The following is a 25,370-nucleotide window of genomic DNA, read 5'->3' as shown; positions in this document are numbered from 1 at the left end:
GTTGATAATGTAACAAGCCAATTTCAGGAGTTATTCTGCTCATTTCTACTTGCAGCAATATGTTAAATACATAACCAAATTTCCATGGAAAGAACAGCCATGGTTGTTGCCTGCAATGTGGAGATTGTGAATTAGGTTAACTGGTAAGGCAAAATAAATGAAGTGGAAGGCTGAAAGCTTATATTTTGAACTCTAAGGCAAAGCAAGAAATTTTAAAATACATCAGAGTCTTCCTTTTCTGTTTGGTTCACAGAGGTGTATTTTTTTTAGTTTTAAATCAATTCTGCAAGCATTTTAGTGGGATCACTTCCCCAAAGTGGAGCAGGAAACTCAAACCATTTCAGATCAATTTGGAGGTAAAAATAAAATGAGTCAGTGCTTAATACCACTCCGGGGATAACTGTTTTCACCAGTTGGGAAAATCTGACAGGAAAAGGGCTTTATGAAGACAAAACAGTAACTACTATCAACTGCTTTCATGCCCAAAGTCAGGGCATTCTGGAGGGAACGTGTGCGTATGTTTGCACTGGTGTGCATGAAAGGGACTGTGGGCAGATTCTGAATTTGGAGTGCCTTCATCTTGTTTAAATGGGGGCCAGATTTGCTCAGTGAAAGCTGAAGAAGGGCTTTCATATGGCTTTTGATCAGGAAAGACTCTTCCATGCTATATTCCCGCTGTATCTATCCGAGGCACAGGAAATAGGTCATACAATATATTCCATATGTTTCCACAACTCATAAAGGAAGAACCCGCTTCCCTCTTTCTCCTGTGAGATTCAACAAGGAGGTACCTATCGACAGGGTCATCACTTTAAGTTGCCTCCGGACCAGCTTGACCACCATACTCTTCTGAAGAGGGGTGGAACGGCAGCACAGCACCGAGCGGCAGTGCTTTGTCAGTGCCAGGAACTTCTCCTCCAGGCCCCCTTGGAAGATGACGTTCAGTGTCCGTCCATCAATCACCAGTCCGAACTCAGGACTGGGGGCCTCAGAGGCTGAGAAAGATGTTGGGATAATGCCAAAAAATTTCTTCCGTGGACTTTCAATCTCATAATTCTTCCTCACCTCTTCCAAGGTTAAATTCAAGAGAGATTCACAAGTTTCCTATGAGAAAACACAAGTAGTTCTAGAAATAGTTATCTCTATCTCCCTTTACAGCACAGCACCTTACAAAGTGTATATTTGTATAATCATGCCAGTGGGTTTAAGCCTATCAGATAAACGTTAGGGAGAACTGAGAAACGCACTGATTCTTCAGATTGGAGATTACTTCAATGGCATCATCAAATCCTTCAGTGAAAACACTGCACATTTTATCAACTAATTAACTGTAGTAGGAAATCATTTTAAAAGAGAAGAAAATAATCTTCACATCAGGAGGACATATTTGTATTTGCAGTACTGAGAGTAATTTTTTTTTTTAAATATCCTTTTTTTTTTTCTAAAGGAGATTTAAAAAATCTAGTTCTGATATGGATGATGAGAGATACTGCAGCATTTGCTTCCCTCAGAAATAAACTACAGTAGAGAAACAAGAGGTTCAGATTTTCAGAATGACCCAATAACTTTGACAGCTTGACCTTTTCTAGGTCATAAATCAGGTGTGTGTCACAGTCAGAGACAGAAACAAAGCTTCATATTGCCCAGCACTGTGCCTCCAACACCAGCTAAGTCTTCCCCTCTTAGGAAATTTGCTCTATTTTGAACTGAAGTCTCCTTTCAGATGCAAACAACTGGAACTGGCTCAGTATCAAACAGAAACAGATTTAAGGGGAGCACTTCACCTCTCCCATGTAGATCTCCTAAATTGGCACACCACTATCAGAGAAAACCCGGAATGATCTAAAAGTTATTTTGCTGCCTGATAGTACTAAAAGTCCTCCTTCTGTGGCATGGCATCGAATACCTGAGGAGCTAATCACTCCCTTTTCTACCTTTTCTGTCAGCTTTATTGAGTGATGATTCAGTTCTAACTGTTATTTTCACTTTATGTTGCGTAAGGTACATGTGTAGGATGTTTGCAAGATTTAAATTACACTTAAGTAGGAGGTTCTGGAATCAAGTGTACCTCTGACATCTAATAAAAAGCTGCATCTAGACTGCATACTGAAAATCTCTAAAAAATATTGAAGTAGCAAAATATTTCTGTGAACAAACACAAAACTGTAGTGCAAATTCCTCATTTGTCTCGGCTTACCTCTTTAAATTACCCCCCAAACTACATACCTGTGTTGTTTCTTCCTAGAATATATTTAATTTTCAGTGTTGGAATAAGCCTTCCCACTGGAGTCAGTTCAAGGGTTAACTTTGGCAAAATTAATGGGTTAAACACGTGGTGTGTATTCTTTGTTTTTCCTCACTGCTGCCATTCGGAAACACTTTCAGAACCAGTGTCCTTGGCTTCATTTTGAAAGGGATGGAGATAAATCTTATCGCAGGGCAACTCCAGTGCCCACTGAACCACACGTATTCGCACAAGCGCCCAGACGCACACAGGCTGCACCTGAGCCCGAATCTAGGGCTGTATGGGGTGCGATGGGTTAAGTGTGCGCGCCTGTGTTTCCTGGAGGCAGGGTGGTCCTGCCTGCAGCATCACTTCTCTGACAGAAACCATCTTCTAATTTCCATCCCAAATATATTCATTCTGCCTTCCGTTAAAGCAGATATGCGTATCAAATGAAATTACACATTGAAGCAAGGAATGTATGCCGTGCCAAATTCTGTATCATCTTTGCATGTTTCCCTATTTCCATGACATTAAAAGAGAGAGACATTTGCATAGGATTTTATTCTTGTTTGGAGAGCTACTAACTGCAGACAAAAACAGTTAGAAAGTAGGCCATTTAACTGCTCTATACCATTGCCCATCACGAGAAAAACAGTCAGTATTTTAACTATATTTAATGAATCCCCACAACAGCTTTATAAAGGAAGGCAAGCTTGTATTGGTAACCTCCCTTCTGTGGGGAGAAAAACTGAGGCAACCGAGACAAGTGACTCGCCTGGTCACAGAAAGAAGCCCTGCCTTCCCTCGTTAACCTCCTATCTACCCATGGAATGGCCTGTCTCACCGTAACTCCTGTTACTGTTGAGTACGGGCCATGAGCGTGCGCTGTGTGAGAAGGATGGAGCAGCTGCTGCCTGGGATACCTCAAGGACATCCAAGGCTGTTTGGGAAGTAAGAGGTCACCAGCAAGAAAATAAAGAAGAGGGCAGCACAACTGGCATTTGAGAGTCTGTTTTTGAGCTTTAGGAATGGTCACAGCTGGCTTCTCCTTAGCAAATGGGTCCTGTTTAGATATAATGTCTGAACTCGCTCTCTCTTAAATGCATCTCATGCATCCTCTGTCCCACCAGGATGCCCAAAGGGGTGAGACATTAGGCTGTGCACAGCACTGGCCATCCAGCTTTCCAAAGGCTTCGCAATCTGCAAAAGCCAAGGCTGCTTTTCTAAAGCGTTTTACTTTCATCATCCTTAATGGCATTTACCCTCTTCAAAAGTTAGGGCTATTTTCTCTCTTCTGTTCAGATGTTTTCAGGAATAGCCATAGATTGCACCTCAGATTGTTCACTCTATTTCAGTGAGTCACAGGAGCTGACAGATGCGCCCTTGAAGTGATTACCCTCAGTTTGGAGGACGTTTGCTTTGCCTACCATCTGACCTTCTTATTGCCCATGGAAATTCGGGAATATCTGTGCACATCAACAACTACGTGCAGCACCCTGGAATGTCAAGAAAGTGACTGTGTTTTTAACCGGCCCACAAGAACTATATTTAGGTTTTCAAGAAGATGAAATGCTGCTTTACACAAAAAGATACTAGATTATATTCTTCACTAATAAATTTCTGATTAAGCCTAATCCTATCAGGGAACATGCGACTAGAAAATTCTGAATTTAATTAAATCTACACCTGCATACTTTTTCCACACTGACTCATACACTACTTTCCAAATGTCTTCCTACAGATATAACCTGGGGTTAAAAATATCATTCTAACTGAAATTTCCATTGCAAAGTGAAAACCCAGATATCAATACTGTTAAGGAATCAGACACTTAAATTGCATATTGTATCCTTTCTGAAGCTCACTATTCAGGTAATTTTTTAAAAAAGAATATTTTCATTTGGAAAAAACATTGTATGTTAATTGAATAAAACTCCACATAACTTGTCTTGACCTGTTCAACATCCTTGTCGGCGACATGGACAGTGGGATAGAGTGCACCCTCAGCAAGTTCGCTGATGACACCAAGCTGTGTGGTGCCGTTGACTCACTGAAAGGGAGGGATGCCACCCAGAGGGACCTTGACAGGCTGGAGAGGTGGGCCCGTGCCAACCTCATGAAGTTCAACCAGGCCAAGTGCAAGGTCCTGCACCTGGGTGGTGGCAATCCCAGGCACAAATACAGGCTGGGCGGGGAATGGACTGAGAGCAGCCCTGAGGAGAAGGACTTGGGACTGCTGGTGGATGAGAAGCTCAACATGAGCCGGCAATGCACCCTTGCAGCGCTGAAGGCCAACCGCATCCTGGGCTGCATCAAGAGGAGCGTGGCCAGCAGGTCGAGGGAGGTGATTCTGCCCCTCTACTCTGCCCTGGTGAGACCCCACTTGGATTACTGTGTCCAGTTCTGGAGCCCCCAACATAAGAAGGACATGGCCCAGTTAGAGAAGATCCAGAGGAGGGCCACGAAGATGATAAGAGGGCTGGAGCACCTCTCTTATGAGGACAGGCTGAGAGAGCTGGGGCTGTTCAGCCTGGAGAAAAGGAGGCTCCGGGGAGACCTGATAGCAGTCTTCCAGTACCTCAAGGGGGCCTACAGGAAAGATGGTGAGAGGCTGTTTAGTAGGGCCTGTTGTGATAGGACCAGAGGTAATGGTTTTAAAATAGAGGGAGGTAGATTTAGATTGGATATGAGGAAAAAAATTTTTTACAATGCGAGTTATAGAACACTGGAACAGGTTGCCCAGAGAGGTGGTGGATGCCCCATCCCTGGAAACATTCAAGGCCAGGCTGGATGAGGCTCTGAGCAATCTGATCTAGTTGGGGATGTCCCTGCTCCTTGCAGGGGGGTTGGACTGGATGACCTTTGAAGGTCCCTTCCAACTCTAACCATTCTATGATTCTATGACTTCCAATTCATCCTGTTACACATAGTCTAAAATGTTTCTGGCCTAATGCTGCTGTGTAGGTTTTTGGTTGGCTGTTTTCTTGTGTCGAACGCAGCCTGAAGCAAAACAGTGCCAAGCTGCAAGGCACGAAGGAAGGGAAAGATGGCAAATTCTGTGCATCCCTCTGTACTTACCTTATTTTCAGTGTTAATGGTGAAGACAGTGTCTCTTTGGTTCAGGAGTTTACAGGAATATGCAATGTTTACTGCTGTTTCCTGTTTGTCTCCTGTCAACACCCAGATTTGTATTCCAGCTTCTCGAAGAGCCGCAATAGTGTCAGGCACTCCATCTTGCAGCCGATCTTCAATCCCTGTGGCTCCTGAGCAAACAGGAAAAGAAGTGAATGAGTTTTCTTTAATTTGGAAATCACATTGCTGTTTTCTTTTTTAAGAAAAGGTTCTTGACATCCAACTCTGAACCTGAAGTTACGAAGAGCTGAGCCAAGGTAGTGTCCTGCAAATAAACATGCAGGCACAAGATCTGCATTTGGATTAAGATCTGGAAGTGTCAGCAATCAAGTTCTGGCTCTTCATTTTACTCATTGCTAGAACAATGCATTTCATTTCTTCTTAGTAATCCAAAATGACAATGTACTGGCAGAGGAATTAAACCATATGCATTTTTTAAGTACTGCATTAAGCTTCATCGAAGCAAACAGAAAAGATGAACTTTGACTATTAAAATGAATGCTCTCCCTGTGGTCAAATTAAAGGCTTCACCCATCAAAGGGAGAAGAAATGGTACAGTAAGTTTTCTTTCTGAAAATGTGCAAACTTAGAAGCCAAAGCCAACACTCATCCTGACGGTAAATCACCATCTGAACGTTACAACACTCCTTATCTCTTCCACTAGAGGTCAGTTTGAAGATGCTGTAACTGCGATACATTAAAGATAGATATCAATCCAAGCTAAAATAACACTTTTTGTGAAATAAAGTATGAAAGCACACAGAGCCTTAAGAGCTGGCAAAGGTAACAGATTCCGACAAGATCTACAGTATCTCTCATGTGGTTCTGCTTATGGCATTTACTGTTATTACTCTAAATTTTTGAATCACTGCAGAGATTATGAGAAGCCATAATGCTAATAGCTTGCAATCACAGAAATTCAGTATAATGAAGCACGGGCACAGATTAGATTCACAGAAAGATGAGACAGACAACTCTGAAAATCAGTCTTAAAGAACAAAACGTTTGGAAACAAAATAGAAAAGAAAGCACTGAAGTGCTTCGTAATTTAACAGAATAGTGCTATTAGACATGACGGTGATGGATGATGCACAAGTGCCAATGAATGTAAGTTTTAACATGGAATATCCTTCTACAAACTGCAGAAAGCAAACACGACAATGCAACAACAGCACATGTTCACTAGCAAAAATACCGATGTGTGGACAGCAATTTAAGTTACCTTTTTTTACTATACTGTTTAATTACCAAAATTCGCTTGGAATTTGTGATCCAAACTGAAGTTATAGTATTTTATAGGTTTATCTAAGGACACAGACACATGCCTGAATTATGGGAACTTCATTATCTACTGTGTCAGCTGAGGCAAAGGAGCAGCTGAGCTCATGTTCTTTGCTCCTGGCACGATGGTTTCAGTACACTTTTTGAAGGTTACTGTTGCTCAAAATGCACAAGAACTTGTTTAGACACTGTCACTGGATGGTATATCCTCACCCTGGGGTTTCCAAACCTCAGAAGAAGAATTTTTGATATAAATTATTATAAGCTGTTGTCTATCTGATTGCCAAGAATACCACAGGAGAGCAAACCACACTTCATGCAATGACAATTATTGTTTTTAGCTACCCAGCAAGGTGAGTTTGGTCTCCAGATGCTGCGCTGTCTCCATTAACAGCTCATCTCTGTTGTCAACGGCAGCTTCTGCCTCCCGACGAAAATTGGCCCATTTCTGAAAGTCATCTTCATTCAAGACCTGCATAACACAATTTAAACAGAGCTCATTTTAAATTTAGATAAGAGAAGAATGCCAGCATTCTGGATCACAGAGACTTAACTCCTATCCAGGCTGGTAAAGTGCTGTGTCACTTTTAAAATAACACAAACTTTTCTAAGAGAAGACTACAAGAACTAGTAGTACTGAGAAAAATAGACCTGCCTTCCTGTTTGTATAAATGGCCTACAGCTGAGACTTAAAAACATGACCTAGAGAAACTCTTGATCACACAGCCCTTAGTTGGGACTCTGAACTGGAACAAACAGTTTCTGAAGGTTTCTCTACATTTCTCCAGAGCTTGAATATGACCTATTTGTTCCACATAGACAACTTTGGTATTAAAGTATCAGAGTACAATGTACTAACTCAGGCTGAGGGCAGGATTTTTGAAAGCTGAATGCCAAGAAAAACAGAAAAAGGTTGGCTCCCCTGCGGACTTTTTATTTCTTGCTTGGAATCACTGTAGAGAAGGTCAGCTAGAGTTACCATAAGAGAAACAGAAATTAATGTTTTGAGGCTGGCTAAACATCCATCATCCACTCACACTGAGGAAAAAGAGGAATAAAAAAGACTGCAGAGCAGTCAAATACAGGGACAAAGATGAGCTGTATCTGACTTGTTCTCTGAAGCAGAAAGAATTGTAACCATTACATTTTTCTAATAAATCCATTGACAGAGCAAAGCCATAAACAATAATTGGCTAATGTCCTCCTACCTTCTTAGCTATGCACAGAGTTCGTAGGCCATCGCGCGCATAGTAGTCCAGATGCTTCTGTGTTTTCTCTTTTATTCTTTTCATTCTCTTCTCTGCACTAATGTCAGCTATGAAATAGAAGGAAAAGATTCCATATTTTAAGCACAGATAATTTCAGACCTAATGGCCTAAGAATGAAAAAGAGTAGGCATTAGAGAAAACTGGATTCCAGTATAATAGCAATTCTTTTAAAAGCTCAAAAGTGTTGGCTGTGCAGAAGCTGAAGCTGGCTAAAGACCCTTGTTTCCTTTAAGATAACTTTACTTGGATTTTTTTATTTGTTTGTTTGTTAATGTTCTAGCACTCTTGCTGACAAGCTGAGATACAATGGTCAGGCCCTTGTGACAGTATTATTGCAGAGTACGCAATCCACACGGGTTCGTGCTGTCAGTGTATTTTAATTAGCCCATTCCATATTCTGAGCGCTACTCAAGTTAAATAAATACCTCAGCTCTGATCTGCAAGGATAACAGTAGAGAATGCTGATTCCTTTTTTATACTTCTAATGCTTAGATATATTATTTCATGCAGAAAAGAGTACTGCAAACTTCTTGAGCTTCTTTATAGGAGACAACAGAAATAGCTCCTTGGCTAACTACCTTTGGCAGAGTCTTCCAGCAAGTCCATTATAACAGAGTCAGCTCCTTTCGTGTAGACGACAATCTCCTTGGTTAGAGGGTGTCTCACCACTACAGACATCCTTTTCCTTACTGAGTCAAATCCCAAAGTGTAGAGAATATCGAAAGTCAGAAGCGTGCCTTGCGGCAGCCGTACAGTCACCTGCTCAGGAGTTCGGGACACTAAAGTAAAACTGTATGCCTGCGCAGCGTAGACCAGCGCTGCCTCATCTGGGCTCTCAGCCTCATAGCAAAAGTCTGTTGGCAAAGAACTGTTAGTCACGGATTGAAAAACTTCATCCAAGGAAGCACTACCAATATCTGTGCTGCCCTTGCACTGGAGATCATCCCCTCTACCACAGCCGTCGTCATTGGCACAGCAATCCAACGCAGCAAGATGCTCCTCAGTGTTCTTTGCACTGAAGCTAGCGCCCAGGTCTGAACTAGATTGAGATGATGAAAAAGATTGACTAAGGCTTGCTAATTTTAGCCGTTGAAATATCTGATGAATCTTCTCCAGGGTGATTCCTGAAGGTTTTATTGGTGGTGGGACTGTAACCTAGAAATACAAGAAAACCTTAGGTATACTGTGGTTAAAAATAAATAAATGTGAAGTACAAGATACTTTCCAAAACTCAATATATTTCACTGTATTTAAATTACAATAATTTAATAAGTAGTTTTTTTTTTTTTCCTGTTTAACTGTGGTAGGGGAATTCAGTAGAGGACTCATAGGTGAGTTGGCATGCGAATGTAATGGTGATTTGTATCTCTACCTCTGCAGCAGAGATGGAACCAAGCCCCTTGTAGTTCTGTCAATAGCCTGAGAGATCAGAGAAAACACCATATATTCAACATACTACTTACAGACTACTTAATATAAAGTCTAAAAGAAAAAGTGCAGATACTGTGGTAGCCATGGCTATTCATCAAACATAAAAAGCCATGTTAAGAAGGGATACACACAGGCAGTGAAAGAGTAGATATTACAGAAAAGGTAAAAGAATCAGAGGAGAGCTCCCAAATAAACTATTTTTCACCATTTCAGGTTTCACTGAACACTGCTCTATCTTGTTATATGGAAGCATAATCAATTTTCCTCATACACTTATAGTTAGATTACCCGTTGTCTTGGCTCGGTAGCTGTGGAGACCAGGACTGTATTGCAAATGGCAAGGGCAAGAAAAAAGTCAGTAAGGGATGTGGAAGTCTTCATATGTATAAAAGGAGAAAGATTTTCAGTCTGGAGTGCAGCTTCTCTCACTCGCCTCAGCAGCCTGCTATCAGGAGTCACATCCTTTTCCTGGAAGACACATTACTTAATGAGGTTAATTCCCATTTACACTTGTCCCCAAGAAAGAACTATCAACTTGATAGTTTCTTCTTGCCTCTCACTGAATTTACACCTAGAATTATGCCTTTTGTACTTAACATCTAGGGGAAAAAAAAAAGATACATTTCTAAAAGCTGCATAACTAGATAATTAGAAGGAAATTAATCTTGAAATAGAACATTATTTCCTTTGAGATCTACTAGGAATCAAGAACAGTCTATACTGTATCCCCAAGCTTTGAAACTGTTGACTACTGAATTAAAGGGCGTTCCAGGTGGAAGTGGACTTGGGATCTCCCATTTCCATGTGGGAGCTGATTGTTATTTCAACAGAGAATATATTGGGCTTATGGCTGGATTACAGCAGTATCACTTTTTGTTTCCAGAGTCATGTTGTTTTGCACTCAGAAAGAGAAACTGTCCTTCCTCAGTTTTTACAATAAATACATACATACTTCATTTGTTCCTGAAATGCTACTGTAATTTTACTACCACACTCTTTCTAATCAAACCTAAATTTGCAAGCCAAACTACTTAACAATGTCACTTACCTACAATTTAATCTGATATAGGGCTATGGAAGTATTACTTTTAATGGAAATTTCATGTTAGCTGAGTCTGATTTGGATTTAATTCAGGGCCATATTTAACAAGAGCTTCCAAATTTAAGACACACTTTACTGTAAGCCAACACTTTTGGATGCCTTCTTCAAGGAACTGCCAAAGTGATTTAGCTGCATTCTAGTTCGTCTCAACTATTACCCTCTCCTCTTTCAATCTGGCACAGTTTTCCTAAGTCCCCTAAACACGCAACAGAAGCCAACCAGCCACCTTCACGGCTGTGTTGTGCTGAGCTGAATATGTTGCATTGTAACTCCCACTTGCTAAAGTGAATAGAGGTTCTTAAATCATCCTAATAAATGCAAACAAATCTACTGCTCATTTTGCAGCACAGAGCTCAATTGAAAGCCAAAGATGGAACAAAGATGGAACGTTCTCTGCTGCAGGAGGCTCTGGTTCCTGTGCCTCACTGTTTTCCTGCTTATTTGTTTCACATATGGGGAAATATTTTAAGTATAAATGCAGTCCTTGCTCTAGCAAACTGAGGACAAGTCTGATTTTTCAGTTAGCTTCTCAGGTCTCTTAAAAGAAATCAGAGTCTGAAAAGTTAAATGAATCACAGATTATTACACATGGATCTCAGCCATTCCATCATCACACCACCAAATTTCCTTTGCCTCTATATCCTCAATATCTGCCTCTAGTTCATGCCAAAAATGACAATACACTAGTAAGTATTCCACTTCAGCAGAAACTTTCTGAACTAAAAATCTTCTTCTGGAAATCCAGAAAACTGTCAGGTCAATTATGGCCCCAGAGACAGGTTTTTTGTTTTTTTTTAAATAATAATTAAAAAAAAAAAAAATCAATATTTATCAAAAAAAGTTTTCCCATTTTTTTTTTTTTTTTCACATTCAGTGAGAACAGGGCTGACCTGTGTTTCCAGACTTATGGAACTTCAGGAGACAAAAATTCAGACAAAAGTCTGTTCATTGACCATCTTGAACATATATAAAACTAACAAACAAAAAGAAAATGAAATAAAACAACAGTAATGATGATGATCAGTTAAACATACCATCTTTTCAATGTTAGCAATTTCTTTAGTGAAACTGCTGACATTATAAAATGGCTATTGGCATTTAGTTTTTAAGATTTTCTCCTTAATTTTATAGCATTTCTTCTACTTGATGGCACTAAAACCTGATCACAATAGGATAAGTGAAATCTTCATGAAATGTTTCTAATAGCAAGGCACTATTTATTTGAATTATTAAATCTAGAAGAAAATGCATTGTAATGATCTTAATTCATAAGAACACCTAAAGGTAGACAGTGTAAATGTTAATGCTCTGTCTTGTTCCAAATTTGCTTAATTTTATATTTTTCCTACTTTTAAAAAGTTTCCTTAAGTCCTTCTGTCAGCCACAACTCTGTTGTTTTATAATACATTATTTTATTTTTCCCTCTGAGAAGTTGCAGCAGCCACAAGGAACCAAATTAATTAAGTATACTGCCATTGTCTCCTTTTGAGTACCCAAAGAAACCAGTAAGTTGGCCAATTCCACCTTCTAGGTTCTTAAATGAGATGGTGTCCTCTAGTGGGGCTGAAAGTTGTCTCTCTGGAGGGCTAGACAGGCCAGACAAAAATCAGTTTCTGTTTTAACAGGAGGTGTGAAAGATCAGGTATGTCTGTTCTTTCTCCAGTTGCAGTAGATACTTTAGATATGGACGTATCCATGAGCAGATGATGTTTTCTACCTGGACTTCAGTAAGACCTTTGACACTGTCCCTTGTAAGATCCTCATAGACAAGCTGTTGATGTATGGGCTGGATAGGCAGGCAGTGAGGTGGACTGAAAACTGGCTGAGCAGCCAGGCCCAGGGGGTGGAAATCAGCAGTGCAAATTCTGGTTGAAGGCCAGTGACTAGCAGTGTACCTCAGGGATCAATCCAGGTCCAGTCCTCTTTAATATGGGATGAGGGGCTGATACACCAGAGGGTCTAGCTGCCATCTAGAGGGACCTCAACAGGCTGGAGAAACGGGCTGACAGGAACCTCATGAAGTTCAACAAGAAATACAAAGTCCTAGGAAGGACCAACTCCAGGTACCAATATAGGCTGGCGTCTACCCAACTTTAAAGTAGTTTGGTAGAAAAGGACCTGAGGGTCCTGGTGGACACAGAGTTGAACATAGGCCAGCAGTGCGCCCTTCTAGCAGAGATGGCTAATGCTATCCTGGGCTGCATTAGGCAAAGCATTGCGAGCAGGTCAATGGAGATGGTCTAACCCCTCTACTCAGCACTGGTGAGACTACACCTGCAGTACTATGTCCAGTTCTGGGCCCCCCAGTTCAAGAGAGACATGGACATACTGGAGAGAGCTCCATGAAGGTTCCATGAATTTTTGGAAGTCGTAACTGGAGACAGAATTCATCATTTCTGATGAACTGCATAAATTGTATGTAAGGAGGTTCCACAAACTGCCATGGAACGTGAAGACTATGGCAAAAATATAGGAAGCGGCAAAACCAGAGGGTAAGCCCTAGGAGTTCGGCACTGCATCATACCTGTGTTACTTTTACAACAGAAAAGACAAGCAATGCTATTTAGTTATTCCTCTAGGATCTGCAGACTCCAGTTTAATTAACTTTATCAAATGCTGTGAAAAACCCGTCATCCTCATCTCTATCTCAGAGACGCACTGAGATGAACATGTTAATTGATAAGAGCTTCTTGGATTTCAGCAAAACATCAAAACTTGTCAAGCAGAGAACACTCTCACAAACAGGCAGGCAGAAGTACATTCTGTAGCTGCAGAGCTTCCTCATTGCAGAAGTGCTCAGAATACTGAGACAAAGTTAAAACATGCTGATTTGCAGGCACAATCAATTACCGCTGCACAAATGCACTTAAAATATCATATGCAACCTGCTTATCACCAATTCATGTAAGGCTGATTGAGAGAAAGTAAATTTTGTGATCACTGCATAGATAATTTTCCTTTAAAAACTGCTCATTTATAAATTTGACATTTGTAAATGATTATCTTTTGTTTGGCACAGTCACTTTCCAATTAAACTCCTTACATTTTGTAGGATACTTTTAAGTTAATGACCCTCTTGCTTTAAAATGCTTTTCTTGGCAACAGTTCTGACATGCAGGTGCTGACAGCAGATGCCGTGCTAACCTTTACCCAAAAACCACTTTGTCTTCTCAGCGGTACAAAGTTCTTCAATTTTACTATTACCCGAGGCTACCAGATTTCATGAATAGTTTCATGCGGTTGGCACATCAAACCTTGGAAACTTGACATTTGTTAAGAAAAAGGCCAACAACAACAAATTGTTCGATACCAACTACTGGCCTTTGGACTTTACGTGGTTTATTATGTAAAGCAGGTTTTTTTATTCTCTTGCAATTTGCTGATCTGAAGAAGCCGAGTCTCACAATTTCATAGTGAGGGTTGTGTTTGACAATTATTTACTGCCACTGAACACTTCAATACTTTTATTTTAACAGAGCCATTTATCCAGAGGGGCTCTGCAAGCCTTAAATTATCCAAGTCAAATAGCAATCTTCGTGTCTTTAATCATGCATTGTTCAAAGACGGATTTTTCTTAAGAAACTTTGGCTACTGAGACACATTCAGGCCTGCAATAATGCCTACATAACTGGAGTACTCAGGATGCTCCAGATTTGTAGCAAAGTACAAATGCATCCGACAAGGTGATATAAGTTCCAAAGGGCAGGAACCAGAGAGACACAGAAAATTTTAATATCCTCATTTTATTAGTAGGGAATTGGCTTGACTGGTAAAGAAAAACACTACTATACATCATTAGAAGGATATCAACATACAGGACCGCCTCTGGGCTATACCTAAGTGTCTCCATTTTTACTATATCTTCATATTTGTCATAGAGGTTAAACGATTTATCCAGATAGCATGACACCTATTAGCAGCTAAGGCTGGTTATTTCCATGACAGCAGCTTAATCTTCCTCTACAAAAAAGATGTTTGATACTAGGTTCCTCAGATATTGCTTTTACAGTGAAAAAAAAAATAACCTGGCAGTTTATTTATAGAAGAAAGCAAAGAGCGCTGGCAGTAAAAAGCATAGTTGGGGAAATATACTGGCAAGAAGTTCCTTTATCACACTTCAAAGTCATGACCCGTAAGAGGTTCTCAAGAACCCATGGAGAGGTTCTCAACATCCCATGAGGTCTGGGCTGGAAAATACTAGGATAACAATTGACAAACCTCCCACTCCAAGAGCAGGAGGAGTACTGACTGATATATACTACATGACAGAGCAACTGAATGAGCCAAGTGGGACCTTATAATGCAACTACTTTGCCAAGAAGAACAATTGCAGAAAATAGACTTCTGAAAATTCTGTATTTATTAGATTTTTTTTTTTTTTTTTAAAAAAGAAACAAAACAAGATTTGGGAAGCTTTTCCAGGCATTGAATTTGAATTGGAAGACTAATTTTGAAAGTGTTCAGCCTGGAGTCCACAAGAGCCTTATCTAAACGTCTATTAAAAACTTTCAAGAAAAAGAGTATTCTGACTTTAATATATTCTGACTTTAATTAGATTATGTTAGATTTTGGGAAGTTTCAGATCTAAAATTCAATTAGTCTACAATTTTCCTAGAATTGCAAGGAAGACAGGTACTCCAAGTCAGTACTTGAGGTGAGGCAGAGGCCACCTAGCTACTGAAGGTGGACAAGGCTCTTCAGCGTCTTGCAGCATTCAACATCTCACAGGGTTTACGATCTTATTCTGATAATGTCTTTTGGCATAATTTATATTATCTTTGTGATAAGTGCTGCATTTTTTTTTTTCCTTGAAAAATGCAATATTTATGTTTTGACACAGTAACAAACTCCCAGAATTCTCTGGAAAGTGCTGCTTGGCCATTTTGCATGCACAGTGCAGGGGTGGCTGAACTTTGTTTAACAGATGGTATGTTGCAGTGTTAGTACCAGTAGTAGTCTGTTGCTTTCTGAGTTATCTTCAAACTCAGACTTCAAACCCATATTCTCTTCTCGACCATCATCTCCCACGAGGACCTTCAAAGCCAGGCCCCACACTCGTGTCCCTATCACCTCTTGCACAACCCCAGCCTAGAATCCCCACCTCATTTTCCTTGGCATTTTAGTGCATGCTAACAGTACAAAAAGCTCATTCCCCTTTGTGCAAAGTACCTATTGCTGTTATGAACCACCGCCTGAATCCTTGGACCCCAAATTCATGTCTCATCCTCCTATCAAGCAACCATCCCAAAAACCTCACCTGTGTGCCTGCACTGTTCTGGCTGCAGTCTTTGATGCAAGGACCCAGATTCCCAAGCCCTCACCTAGCTCCCCTTGACTGTAGCCTGCACTCTCAAAGCATGGACCCCAATGCTTTGCCTCCCCCTTCCCTCTCTTAGCTCCATCAGGGCTTGGATTTCTCCTATCCACCTGGTGGCTTTGCATCACAACATGCAACAGAACGTTACAATTCTCTTAAAACATGTTAGCTCAGTCTGCTGGTACTCACAATGGTACTGCTGAACGCCACTTGAGACTGGTTGCTGTCACGACGACCAAGTGACCTGTTCCTTGTATGCCCCTGAAAATGAGCTCTAGCACTCTGGCATCTCCTTAAAGGTCTCATGGTCCTCTGCTTATGAATGGCTGGTCTCTCAATATTCATGGGAGGAAGAGTGAAGTGTTGAAGTTTTGCAAAGTCCTCATCATCTAAATCCAACTCTTTGTGGGTTTCTAGGCGCCTGGCTGGAAAAAGAGAAAACGAAACCTCATATCTTATTCTGTTCTTTGCATTGCTCAGGAGGAACTCTTTGGGTGGTTAAAAAAACTGGAAGAAACTAATCCAAAGCCATCTCAAAAACCAGCAGCAGAAAAACTTCACTATCCACTTCAGTTTCTGGCAACGCCTGCTTTCCAATGTTTGTTATTGCAAGAAAACAAAATGCATTTTAAAAGCCATCAGTCACTTTTATGGACTTCTGCTAGTGCCTGGTCCTCTTTAGCTGCATTTTGCAGTTGACTGGAATAGGAGAGTGAAATATGGTAATTCACAAATTTGCTAATGTTTTCAGTCACAGAGCACAAACATCTTTTTGGCAGCTGCTTGCCAGCTTAATAAAATCCTTCACACTATGTAGAGAGAGAAAGTAGCGACCAAGCATGGGGCTGAGTCAAACGCCCAGATTCAGAGCAATGAATGCCAAGAGACTTCAGATAGGGACTGCAGGTAGGGTTGACTCAAGAAAATGCATAGCTGTACCCTTCATATCACTCAGAAGACTATGGTAATTACTTTTGGACCCACTGAGTTTAATTTCTAACTAATCTCAGTTTGTGAGCTCATAAAAGGTTGGCTGGCATTCGTCTTGAACTGAAAGAGAAAATGTTCTCTTTGCGCTCTCATGTGGATATTGAATGCAGGGCAAAGCTTGAGATGCCTGTGGAGTGAACCAGAAAAAACAGAAAACCTTTCCCATCTGACTTCTGAATCATTTGGAACACCTTCTTTTTCATGAATCTCCATAACAGGAGTCCCTCACAAAATGAACACAAATCCATAAAGCTCTACATTCAGTCAGAGGGCTCGGTAGGGTTAAATATTAATATTTAAATTAATAATGTTTAGCTGCTCCGAGAGAAAAGCAAGTAGAAAAAGGTGTTTCTCACCATTTTCCTGATGTGAAAACTCAATTCCATCCACAGTACAGCGTCGGAATACCATTTTGTTTTCTGTTAGTGTCCCAGTTTTGTCTGAGAAGATATACTGGATTTGTCCAAGATCTTCAGTAATATTTAGAGCGCGGCATTGTATGGGCAAATCTGCTTCTTCATCATATAGGTCAATGTCACTGTGAATTAAGAAGACTTGGCCCATCTTGACTAACTCGATGGACACATAAAGAGAAATGGGGATTAAAACCTGAAAGAGAGATGAAATTCTCAGTGAGAGGTGAGATAAGTCTTACTGCTTTCTGACAGCAATGTCCTGGCACAGGTATAGTAACAATTTTCAGAGAAATAGTTCTTCCTAGAGACATATGGACTGAATAACAATAGTTCAGGGGAGAAAAAAAATGCTGCAAACAACAGGAATGGATAAACAGGGAGAGTAAGTGAAAAATTTAAGACAAGATTCCTAGAACATCAAATGCAAAGATGGGTCTTTCAGAGGATGCACTTAAAAAGCACATCTTCTGGACTGAGCTGCATGCTGCTCTTACCCTCCTGAAACTCTGAGAGGATGAACTAGCACAGACTAACTCTTAAAGTAAAAAAGTTTCACAAACAGGTACTTTGCATGCAACACTTCCCACCCACTAGCTTCCCTGCCCTGAAATAATAATGAATTCTTAAGATGCACAAATATTCTATTTCAGTAACGAAGAATAATCCCCCGAAGGAATTTTGAGCAGCTCTGAAAGTTATCTTCACATTTCATTCATATTAAAAAAATTCTGTCCACTTAAATCTCAGCAGTTACATCAAGAAATCTGAAAGGTAAATGTGATTTTTTTTTTTCCCCCCTCATCCTATAAAATGTTCTCTCCCAATTATGCTAAATCAGACTCAGATATACAAGCATCCTACATCTAATTTAGCTTCTTTCTTAAACCAGCTGAACCATATTCCCAACTGGCAAAAATGACAATTTTTGTTTCGCTGTTTTCCTGAGACATTAAGTGGCATTGTTATTTCAAATTCTGCACATAGGTAAAAAAAAAAAAAAAAAGCTGACATTTAGATGTAAATATCCTCCTTGGGGCATATGCTGGAAATTCTGGAGTTATTTAAAGATATAATACATGTCCTTCCTATCTATATCCTTGTGAACTTTCAACAGCAAGTTGAAAAAAATCTGCAGTTAGAAAGGAAAAAAAAAGGACGATACATTATTTCATACTTGGATGATTTTAAACACTTCTAGCAGTATTTTCAAACAGGATTAAGAAGTTACTGCAGAGTTATTAGTTATTATTAATCGTTCATTAGTGATTATACTAAGTTTTGGATAGCTTCTTCCTTGGAAATAACAGAGAAAGTTTTGACTTTTACCTGCAACAGGATTATCATTGTCAAGAACATGTAGAAACCAGCAAGAACAGGAGACAGAAAATTGCCATTCTTGTCTGGGACCTCATAAGGTGGATGTTCTGAGAAGTTTCCAGTCCAAATGCCATGCCCTGTAGGAAAGATAGACAGTATTGAAACACGCTGAGTAGCAGGGTGATTGATAAGGCTTCTGAAATTTGCAGATATGGACTGCTATGACAATTAAAAAGAAAGAACATTTCCAAAGCAACAGTCCCGGCGCAATGCTGTAAATCTATTGGAGAATGCAAAGTATATGCAGATCTTTGTAGCACATGCATATAATTGATATCCTGGCAAGAAATGAGCCATCATGGATATTCTTATTCACCTCTCCTTCAGCAGGTGTCCCCCAGGGCTCTCAGCTCTGCCCAGTTCTCTCCTCACTCTACATCTTGCTGCTGGAGGACTCCATCTCTACCACCTATCTTCAAAAACCCTCAGTGCAAAGACTGCCATTCCTCTTTCTAACAGAAGGTAACTTTATATCCTGAAATATTTCTTTCCCTTCCTGACCATTCTTGATTTCGATCTGTCTTTGTTAGAGTTGACAAACACCCTATAATTCAGCTTGGGCAACTTCTTGTTACTTTCCCTTCAATTAAGTCATACTCCAGAACTACTTCTTCCCTGTCTCTTAAATATCTGTAGATATCATGGCACTGCTACAACAAAGTCTCCAGTTCAGGACTTACCAACATCCCATCATGATTACTTTGCCACTTTCAATCTGCCCTTCCTGAATTAAGCTTTGCTCAAGGATGTTGCTAACTTTACGGCATCAGAAACTTCACACAGAGCTAGGACAAACAACTCTCTTTCCCTCATTGCATCATCGCTCCAAATGCCTTTTACCTGCCAAAAACCCCTATTAGCCCACTTCACATATCCAGCTCTGATAAAACTTCTATTAGCACCAATTAAGCAAGCAGTTGTTTTGCAGCATCTGCCTACTAAAATGCTGCCAAAGGAATTCAAATTATTTCAGCAATACTTTCTAGCTGCCAGAGACCACAATCACATCTGAGCAAGGACAGCTATGCTCTACAAGCCACTTATTACCTCGATTTTTCACTGTGTGCAAGAAAAATACTGGTAACCAATCCACTAGTGATATTTTTCCCTTGAACTGTACAATCAGACAAGGTTGCAAAGTAAGATTTTTTGGCAGAGCTACAGGACATTCTGAATAGATGAGAGCTAATGGACTCATTACTGTTCTACATGTTTCACTTAGACTATGAACATTTTATGTTCTTTTTTTTTTTTAAAAAAAAAAAACCTGAGCAGATAAATTGTTTTTTAAATACTGCTTTTTTTTTTTTTTTTTTAATCTGAGACCATTTTAAATCTTAAATTAAAGGACTTTGTTACTCAAGGGCCCCTACACACCAGACAAAGACAAGTCTCTAAATCTACATGACAGCAGCCAGGGAGCAATGAAAATAAAGTCTCTCTCTCTCCCTCACACACAGCTCAGCTGTCAAACTGAAATCCCAGCTCTGTGCCAAAAAAAAAGCCCAGTGCAACATGAAGCAGCAAAATTTAAAAAGCGATGAAGTCAGTTCAATTGCTCATCTTTTTGGATGGTCCTTACTTCTAATGGCATTACACTGGTGACTGGCTGGTGTATCACATCACATGTCTCCAGGGCAGGTTCAGGAAAACTTGACAGGGCCACATCATTTGACTTTGTCACTACAAAACTAATTCAGAGCAGTAGCACTACGCAAGTTATCACTGACATGAAATAAATTAAAAAGAAAAGGGACTTTGAATGCAAAATGCTCAGGGGAGCCTCTGATCCCTTTAAAGCAGTGACCCTTTCGAAAGTCAATAGGCTTAAAATTTGGCTATGTCCTTAGGATTATGAGATCCTGTTAATCCTGACCTGTCTGGGGCAGACTGCAATCACAGCTGGAAGGCAAGCAGGCGCTTAGATGTTGTTTTTGAGATTAGCAATCTAGGAATGCTGTAAAGGAGCTTTTGAGAAGCTGTGGAGACTGCAAACTGGACAAATGAGTGATATGCAGCTCTCGGGTTGTAAATTGGGTAGCTCTGGCTAACATCCCCCTGAACATAGTAGATGAAGATGTTACTGAAATGAAGGTAAGGTGACATCATTTTACTTTTGCTGTTACACACAAGGAACAAACATCCACTCAGGAAGCACATCTCAATTAGCAAGTACTGATTCCTATGATGCATTAACCCAATGGCTTTCACTTGCTTGCTTTACATGTATTTTACCACAGTGGAGATGGGGCTTATCTGAAATATTTACAGCCATGACTGAGTTTTCTTCCATTTGAATAGCTCAGATTTGCCATTTTTAAGTTGTCTATTGGAAAGAACAAAGAGCCTAAAGACCCCAAGAGCATTCAGCTCTAGATCTGATCTCGCTCATATCTATAAGATTAATTTTAACTACCATTTAGGAAAAAAGCAATGAAACAGAAGAAGATTTTTGTTGGTGCTTCATACCTACAGCTCCAACAAGACACATCACGAACAGGAGTCCCACGCATAAGAAAATATCCATATTCATCTGTCGCTCTATCTTGCTGCGCTTGTAACGAGGACCGTTGTTATTTAGCATGGCCTTAGTTTCGTGACCTTCAAAACACAAATGAATATCATCATGTTATATTTTGTAGATTGCTTTTTTTTTGTTTTTTTTTTTAAAAAAGGTATTTATCTCACAAAACAAGAGCAGGATGCTCATGACCAATGTTAATTTGACTCCAGTTTCATTCAGTAATTTTACTGCCCATCTTCTCATTTGACTGAATAGCAGAATATATCAGAGACTAAATCTAAAGGTTTACAGAAGACCTCCATTACATTAGAGATTTCAGCTGTCATATACATTTTACTTTTCCACAGGCAGCAGATTTAGTACGATTTATATAAATATTCAAATGCCAAATCTCCTTGAGAATAAAAGGGATAAGAAAAATAATATTATAGTTTTGCATTTTACAAACAACTTGATTAGGTGCTCTACAGATTCCTGAAACCTACATTTGAACATTTTTCAGCAGCTATTTAAAAGCCACTAGACACATTTCATGTATGAATTTAAATAAAATCCAACATGAGAGATCCAGCAGTGAAAGACACTAATGTTATTTAGGTTTTTTTTTGCTGTGTGATTGTAAAGTGGTAACAAAACAGTAGGACAAGAAATAAAATAACCCCAATCCTTAAAATTTACTGAATTAGAATTGAGTTGGTATATTTGTAATGGAAAAAGAGTAGTGCTGTAAGAAACCAAGAAGCAGAAATTGCTTTTTCTATTCTATTATTATTATTTAAACTGTGGCTCTGCAACTGGGATATCTGGATACCATCTGTTGCTATATTAAATGGTATTTTTTTATGTTTATTTCTACAGTTCTTTTCCCTGAAAATACAGACTCTGCAGACTTGTGTTTAGTTTTCATTTGTATGTGCATGACGTGTGTGAGAGAGACTGTTTTCCAAGCTACCTTTTGGCTTTCTCTAGGGGAACGATTTGAACCAAAAGGTGGAAGTTACGTGCGATTCAATCACATCTGCTGGATTCCTTCCAGGTTTACATCAAAGGTTATTAAATGAGGCAGAGATCAAGAGAGAAAATTACTCTCCAGCCTTATGTTCAGGCCATTCACCCAAGAGCTGGGACTCTTGGCTTCCAGTTCCAATGAATATGCAATTATTTACACAACCTGGAGCTATGTCGGGAGCAGCTTATACTATCAGTGCTCCTTCCTTTCCAACGCACGTCTGTGTTCACACCTACTTGTTCCACACAGTCAGGTATGCAGGGTACAATTTGCAGAGCAGAAGATGTATGTTTACTCCCATACAGGCCAAACTGAGAAAAAAACCCAAGTCTTCCCTTCAGTGAACAAATGCTTTAACCACCGAGCTACACAGAAGAGGAGGGTACTGCTGCGTGCACTTCTGTTCCCTCCAGCAGCTGTGTGAATCTTGTTCCTCACTTTCATGTCAGGCTTAATGGAACGTTTTGTGTTGGAAACAAAACAAGATAAAACCCTTTAATCCATCCCAGAAAACCCTCCAGGAAACATTGATGGATTTATTTCGGGAAGAAAATGGGAAGAGATTTATTTCCAAGTACCAGCTTTATCATTCCCTTCCACTTCAGCTGAGCAACAGGAAAAGAAGACATCTGTAATACAGATATCACCTTGCAAGAAATAGAAAATCAGAAATAAGAGGAATAAACTACTTTGTTCTCCTCTAATCCTTACAATTTCATATGCTGTGCAATACAGCATCCCACCTACCACCCCACTACTACCGTGTCTGTTTCTGGACGCTGATGGGCTTATCTAAAACTTCATTCTGGTACTTCATTACTTGAAAAGCCTATAATTCTTGCTACTGTCCCGATCACAATGAGAAAACTACATTGGCTGTTGCTCTGTAATGGGGTTTTTGTGCATTAGCACTATTGCTTTGTGTGGAACCATTTGGGTAGCCATGAAAAGTATAACCATATTTGGGTCAGATGAGAACTGCACAGGATAAACAATCACATTAAGTGATGGCTCTGCTCTTCACAAAGGCTTCCATTAGAAACTAAGTTTGAGGAGTAATAGAGTTATAAAAACGGAGAATGTGCCATCTTATAATGTGATTGAACTTGATTGTTCAGAAAAGGTCACAGACCATGATTAAAAGCCAGAGTATAATCAGTGTCAAAGAACCTTAGAAATGAAGCTGGTACTGGGTCAAGTGAGTCTAATTTTAGAAGGAAAAGAATAAACTTTTATACTGACATTAATAATAAGATGTCAGTTGGAAATTGAGTTGAAGACTTACTCAGATTAAACAAACCATATTTAAAAGTATGACTTTAAAACTCCAACCTTTGCTACTAGCAGCTTAAGCAACATTAACAGAGGTCCACATCAGGATCTGTGGTGGTGGTCAGAGGAACATGCTGTGAAATCTTAACTAAAGAGAAGAAAAACAGGAATCCAAACAGGAGAAGGGAAGACAAGTTAGTCCAATTCTAGAGGGAATGACCCCTGCAGAGATTTTTATACAGTAGTTACTTCCAAAAAGAAGTGATGTGTTCGGCTGTGGCTCTCCTCCTCTATCTGGTAGGTACAATCTTGGTGTTCAGAGATATAGGCAGTGAAAGACCCAAAAAGTGAAGGATACTTTGGAAACATATGGGAGATACAGTTGTTTAGAGTCCACTTCTGCAATAGAGAAGTAAAATGGCCTGTTGTGAATGAAAATAATCTGCATTGTGGAGATTAATCTTAGCTAAATGACTCCTGCAAAGATGGTGACTTCTGTTTTCTCTTAGGTGGCTCAGCCTCCAAACCCTTACTGTTGATTAGACATAAAACAGGTGACATGACTCTGCTGGAAAGATACAAATAACCAATAATGAGATTAACTGTTGTGTTAAAATTGACTTTTATTTAATCTACAAATAAAGAGGGTAGCTGATACACTGTGTCTGAAGCAGAAGAGGGCACAGCTGGCAAAGCCACTGATATATCATGCTCACTGAGTAAAAGCAGTGGTAACACTCCAAAGGTGAAAGATGCTGAGAAAAAGATAAGCTGACCCACTGCTGCACCTGGCACCGCTGCATTTGATCTGGGCACTGACACTGTCTTGCTTGGTTCATGTCTCTACTGCATGAAATTCATGGTTGCATGGACACGTTATGTCTATGTCAGCAGAAACCTGCGCTGCTGCTGCTTCTTCTGTCTCCTCCAGCTGCTGTTCTCACTGCCTCCTGTGTGCTGGCACTGGCACAGCTTGGCTTTGTGACGATTTTATTTATTTATTTATTTTCCAGGGTAAATCTTCAGCTGCATCAGTTTCTACCCCAAGAGGCCAGCCAGACCTCCGTTAAGGCAGCTGTGTAGATTTTATGCCAGATGGAATAAGTGTTATAATCACAGCTGCAGAGCTGAGAGTTAAAATCATCCTAGCATTTTTTTATTTGTCTGGATATTTTTGCAAGATATTGCAAAGACAGCAAGATATTTGACATACACAAGGATACTGTCACTTGCCAGGGACCCAGCACAGGACTTGCTGGCTTCGGGGATGGATGAGTAATACCTTTACTTCAAAAAGTTACGTAATTTTCCCATACGCTCCCAGTTATTAAAGAAAAATGCCAAATTGTGATGAAATATTAGACTACACATATTTACTTAAGGATATTTACAAGGAAATTCTATGTTTCACTAGACAGAAAGTCCATCTTACCTGCATATATAACAATTCCTATTGCAGCCTCAGTATTTCTGATTGTACATCCACGAAGCAAGAGGCTTTCAATGCTAAAACCAATCCGTTCGTGATTTGGCAGCTCCCTAGAAGAAAGACAATAAAATAAAGCAATGCCCTTTTCTGTTCTAATATAGCATTAAACCCAATTTTTGTGTGCATGTCTGTTTCAAGTTGCAATCAAACAACTGTGAAGGCCCTATTTCACTTGTATCTCACTCAGCTTCAATAAAGACTCCAGTGAGAAGTTACAGAGAAGCTCCAGTATCTCTTTTAAAGCCCACTTGCATGGTGCGTGTATCCTAATGTCAGCATGAAGCAAGTTTGGCTTTCACTCGGTACCTTATCTGGCAGATCCAGTATCTCATAAATGAAGCCAAGACACATCCTGTGACTTCCTTCAGATGAAATTCTTTTAGAAAGCTCAGCAGGCTTCATCTGCTGGTAGGGTTTCAGATGAATACACCTGCACCCTGCAAAAGCCTCTGTCTCCCTGTCAGCCACCAAACAGCTGCTCATCTTTGTGAACCTCAGTTCACTTGAACAGTCTTCTAGGCTGAGGCTCTCTTCC

General features: G+C 39.9%; 1 protein-coding gene across 1 annotated transcript in view; it reads right to left on the bottom strand.

Moving 5' to 3' along the window:
- Positions 1-25,370, bottom strand: part of ATP10B (ATPase phospholipid transporting 10B (putative)) — a 51,502-nt gene that overhangs the window by 8,829 nt on the left and 17,303 nt on the right. Inside the window, exons 4-14 of the mRNA XM_086758549.1 lie at positions 24,779-24,885; positions 21,011-21,142; positions 18,491-18,618; positions 17,105-17,357; positions 15,948-16,183; positions 9,628-9,807; positions 8,487-9,063; positions 7,849-7,955; positions 6,986-7,112; positions 5,306-5,490; positions 792-1,104 (exon numbers count right to left, since the gene is read on the bottom strand). Of these exons, the coding sequence (XP_086614675.1) occupies positions 792-1,104; positions 5,306-5,490; positions 6,986-7,112; positions 7,849-7,955; positions 8,487-9,063; positions 9,628-9,807; positions 15,948-16,183; positions 17,105-17,357; positions 18,491-18,618; positions 21,011-21,142; positions 24,779-24,885 (2,345 nt within the window). The remainder of the gene's footprint in view (positions 1-791; positions 1,105-5,305; positions 5,491-6,985; positions 7,113-7,848; positions 7,956-8,486; positions 9,064-9,627; positions 9,808-15,947; positions 16,184-17,104; positions 17,358-18,490; positions 18,619-21,010; positions 21,143-24,778; positions 24,886-25,370) is intronic.

This window comes from Chlamydotis macqueenii, chromosome 14 (assembly GCF_036417535.1).
Source record: "Chlamydotis macqueenii isolate bChlMac1 chromosome 14, bChlMac1.mat, whole genome shotgun sequence".
NCBI classification, from domain to species: Eukaryota; Metazoa; Chordata; class Aves; order Otidiformes; family Otididae; genus Chlamydotis; species Chlamydotis macqueenii.
Note: the sequence above shows the minus strand (reverse complement) of the source record. Positions and strands in the feature narration are given on the sequence as shown.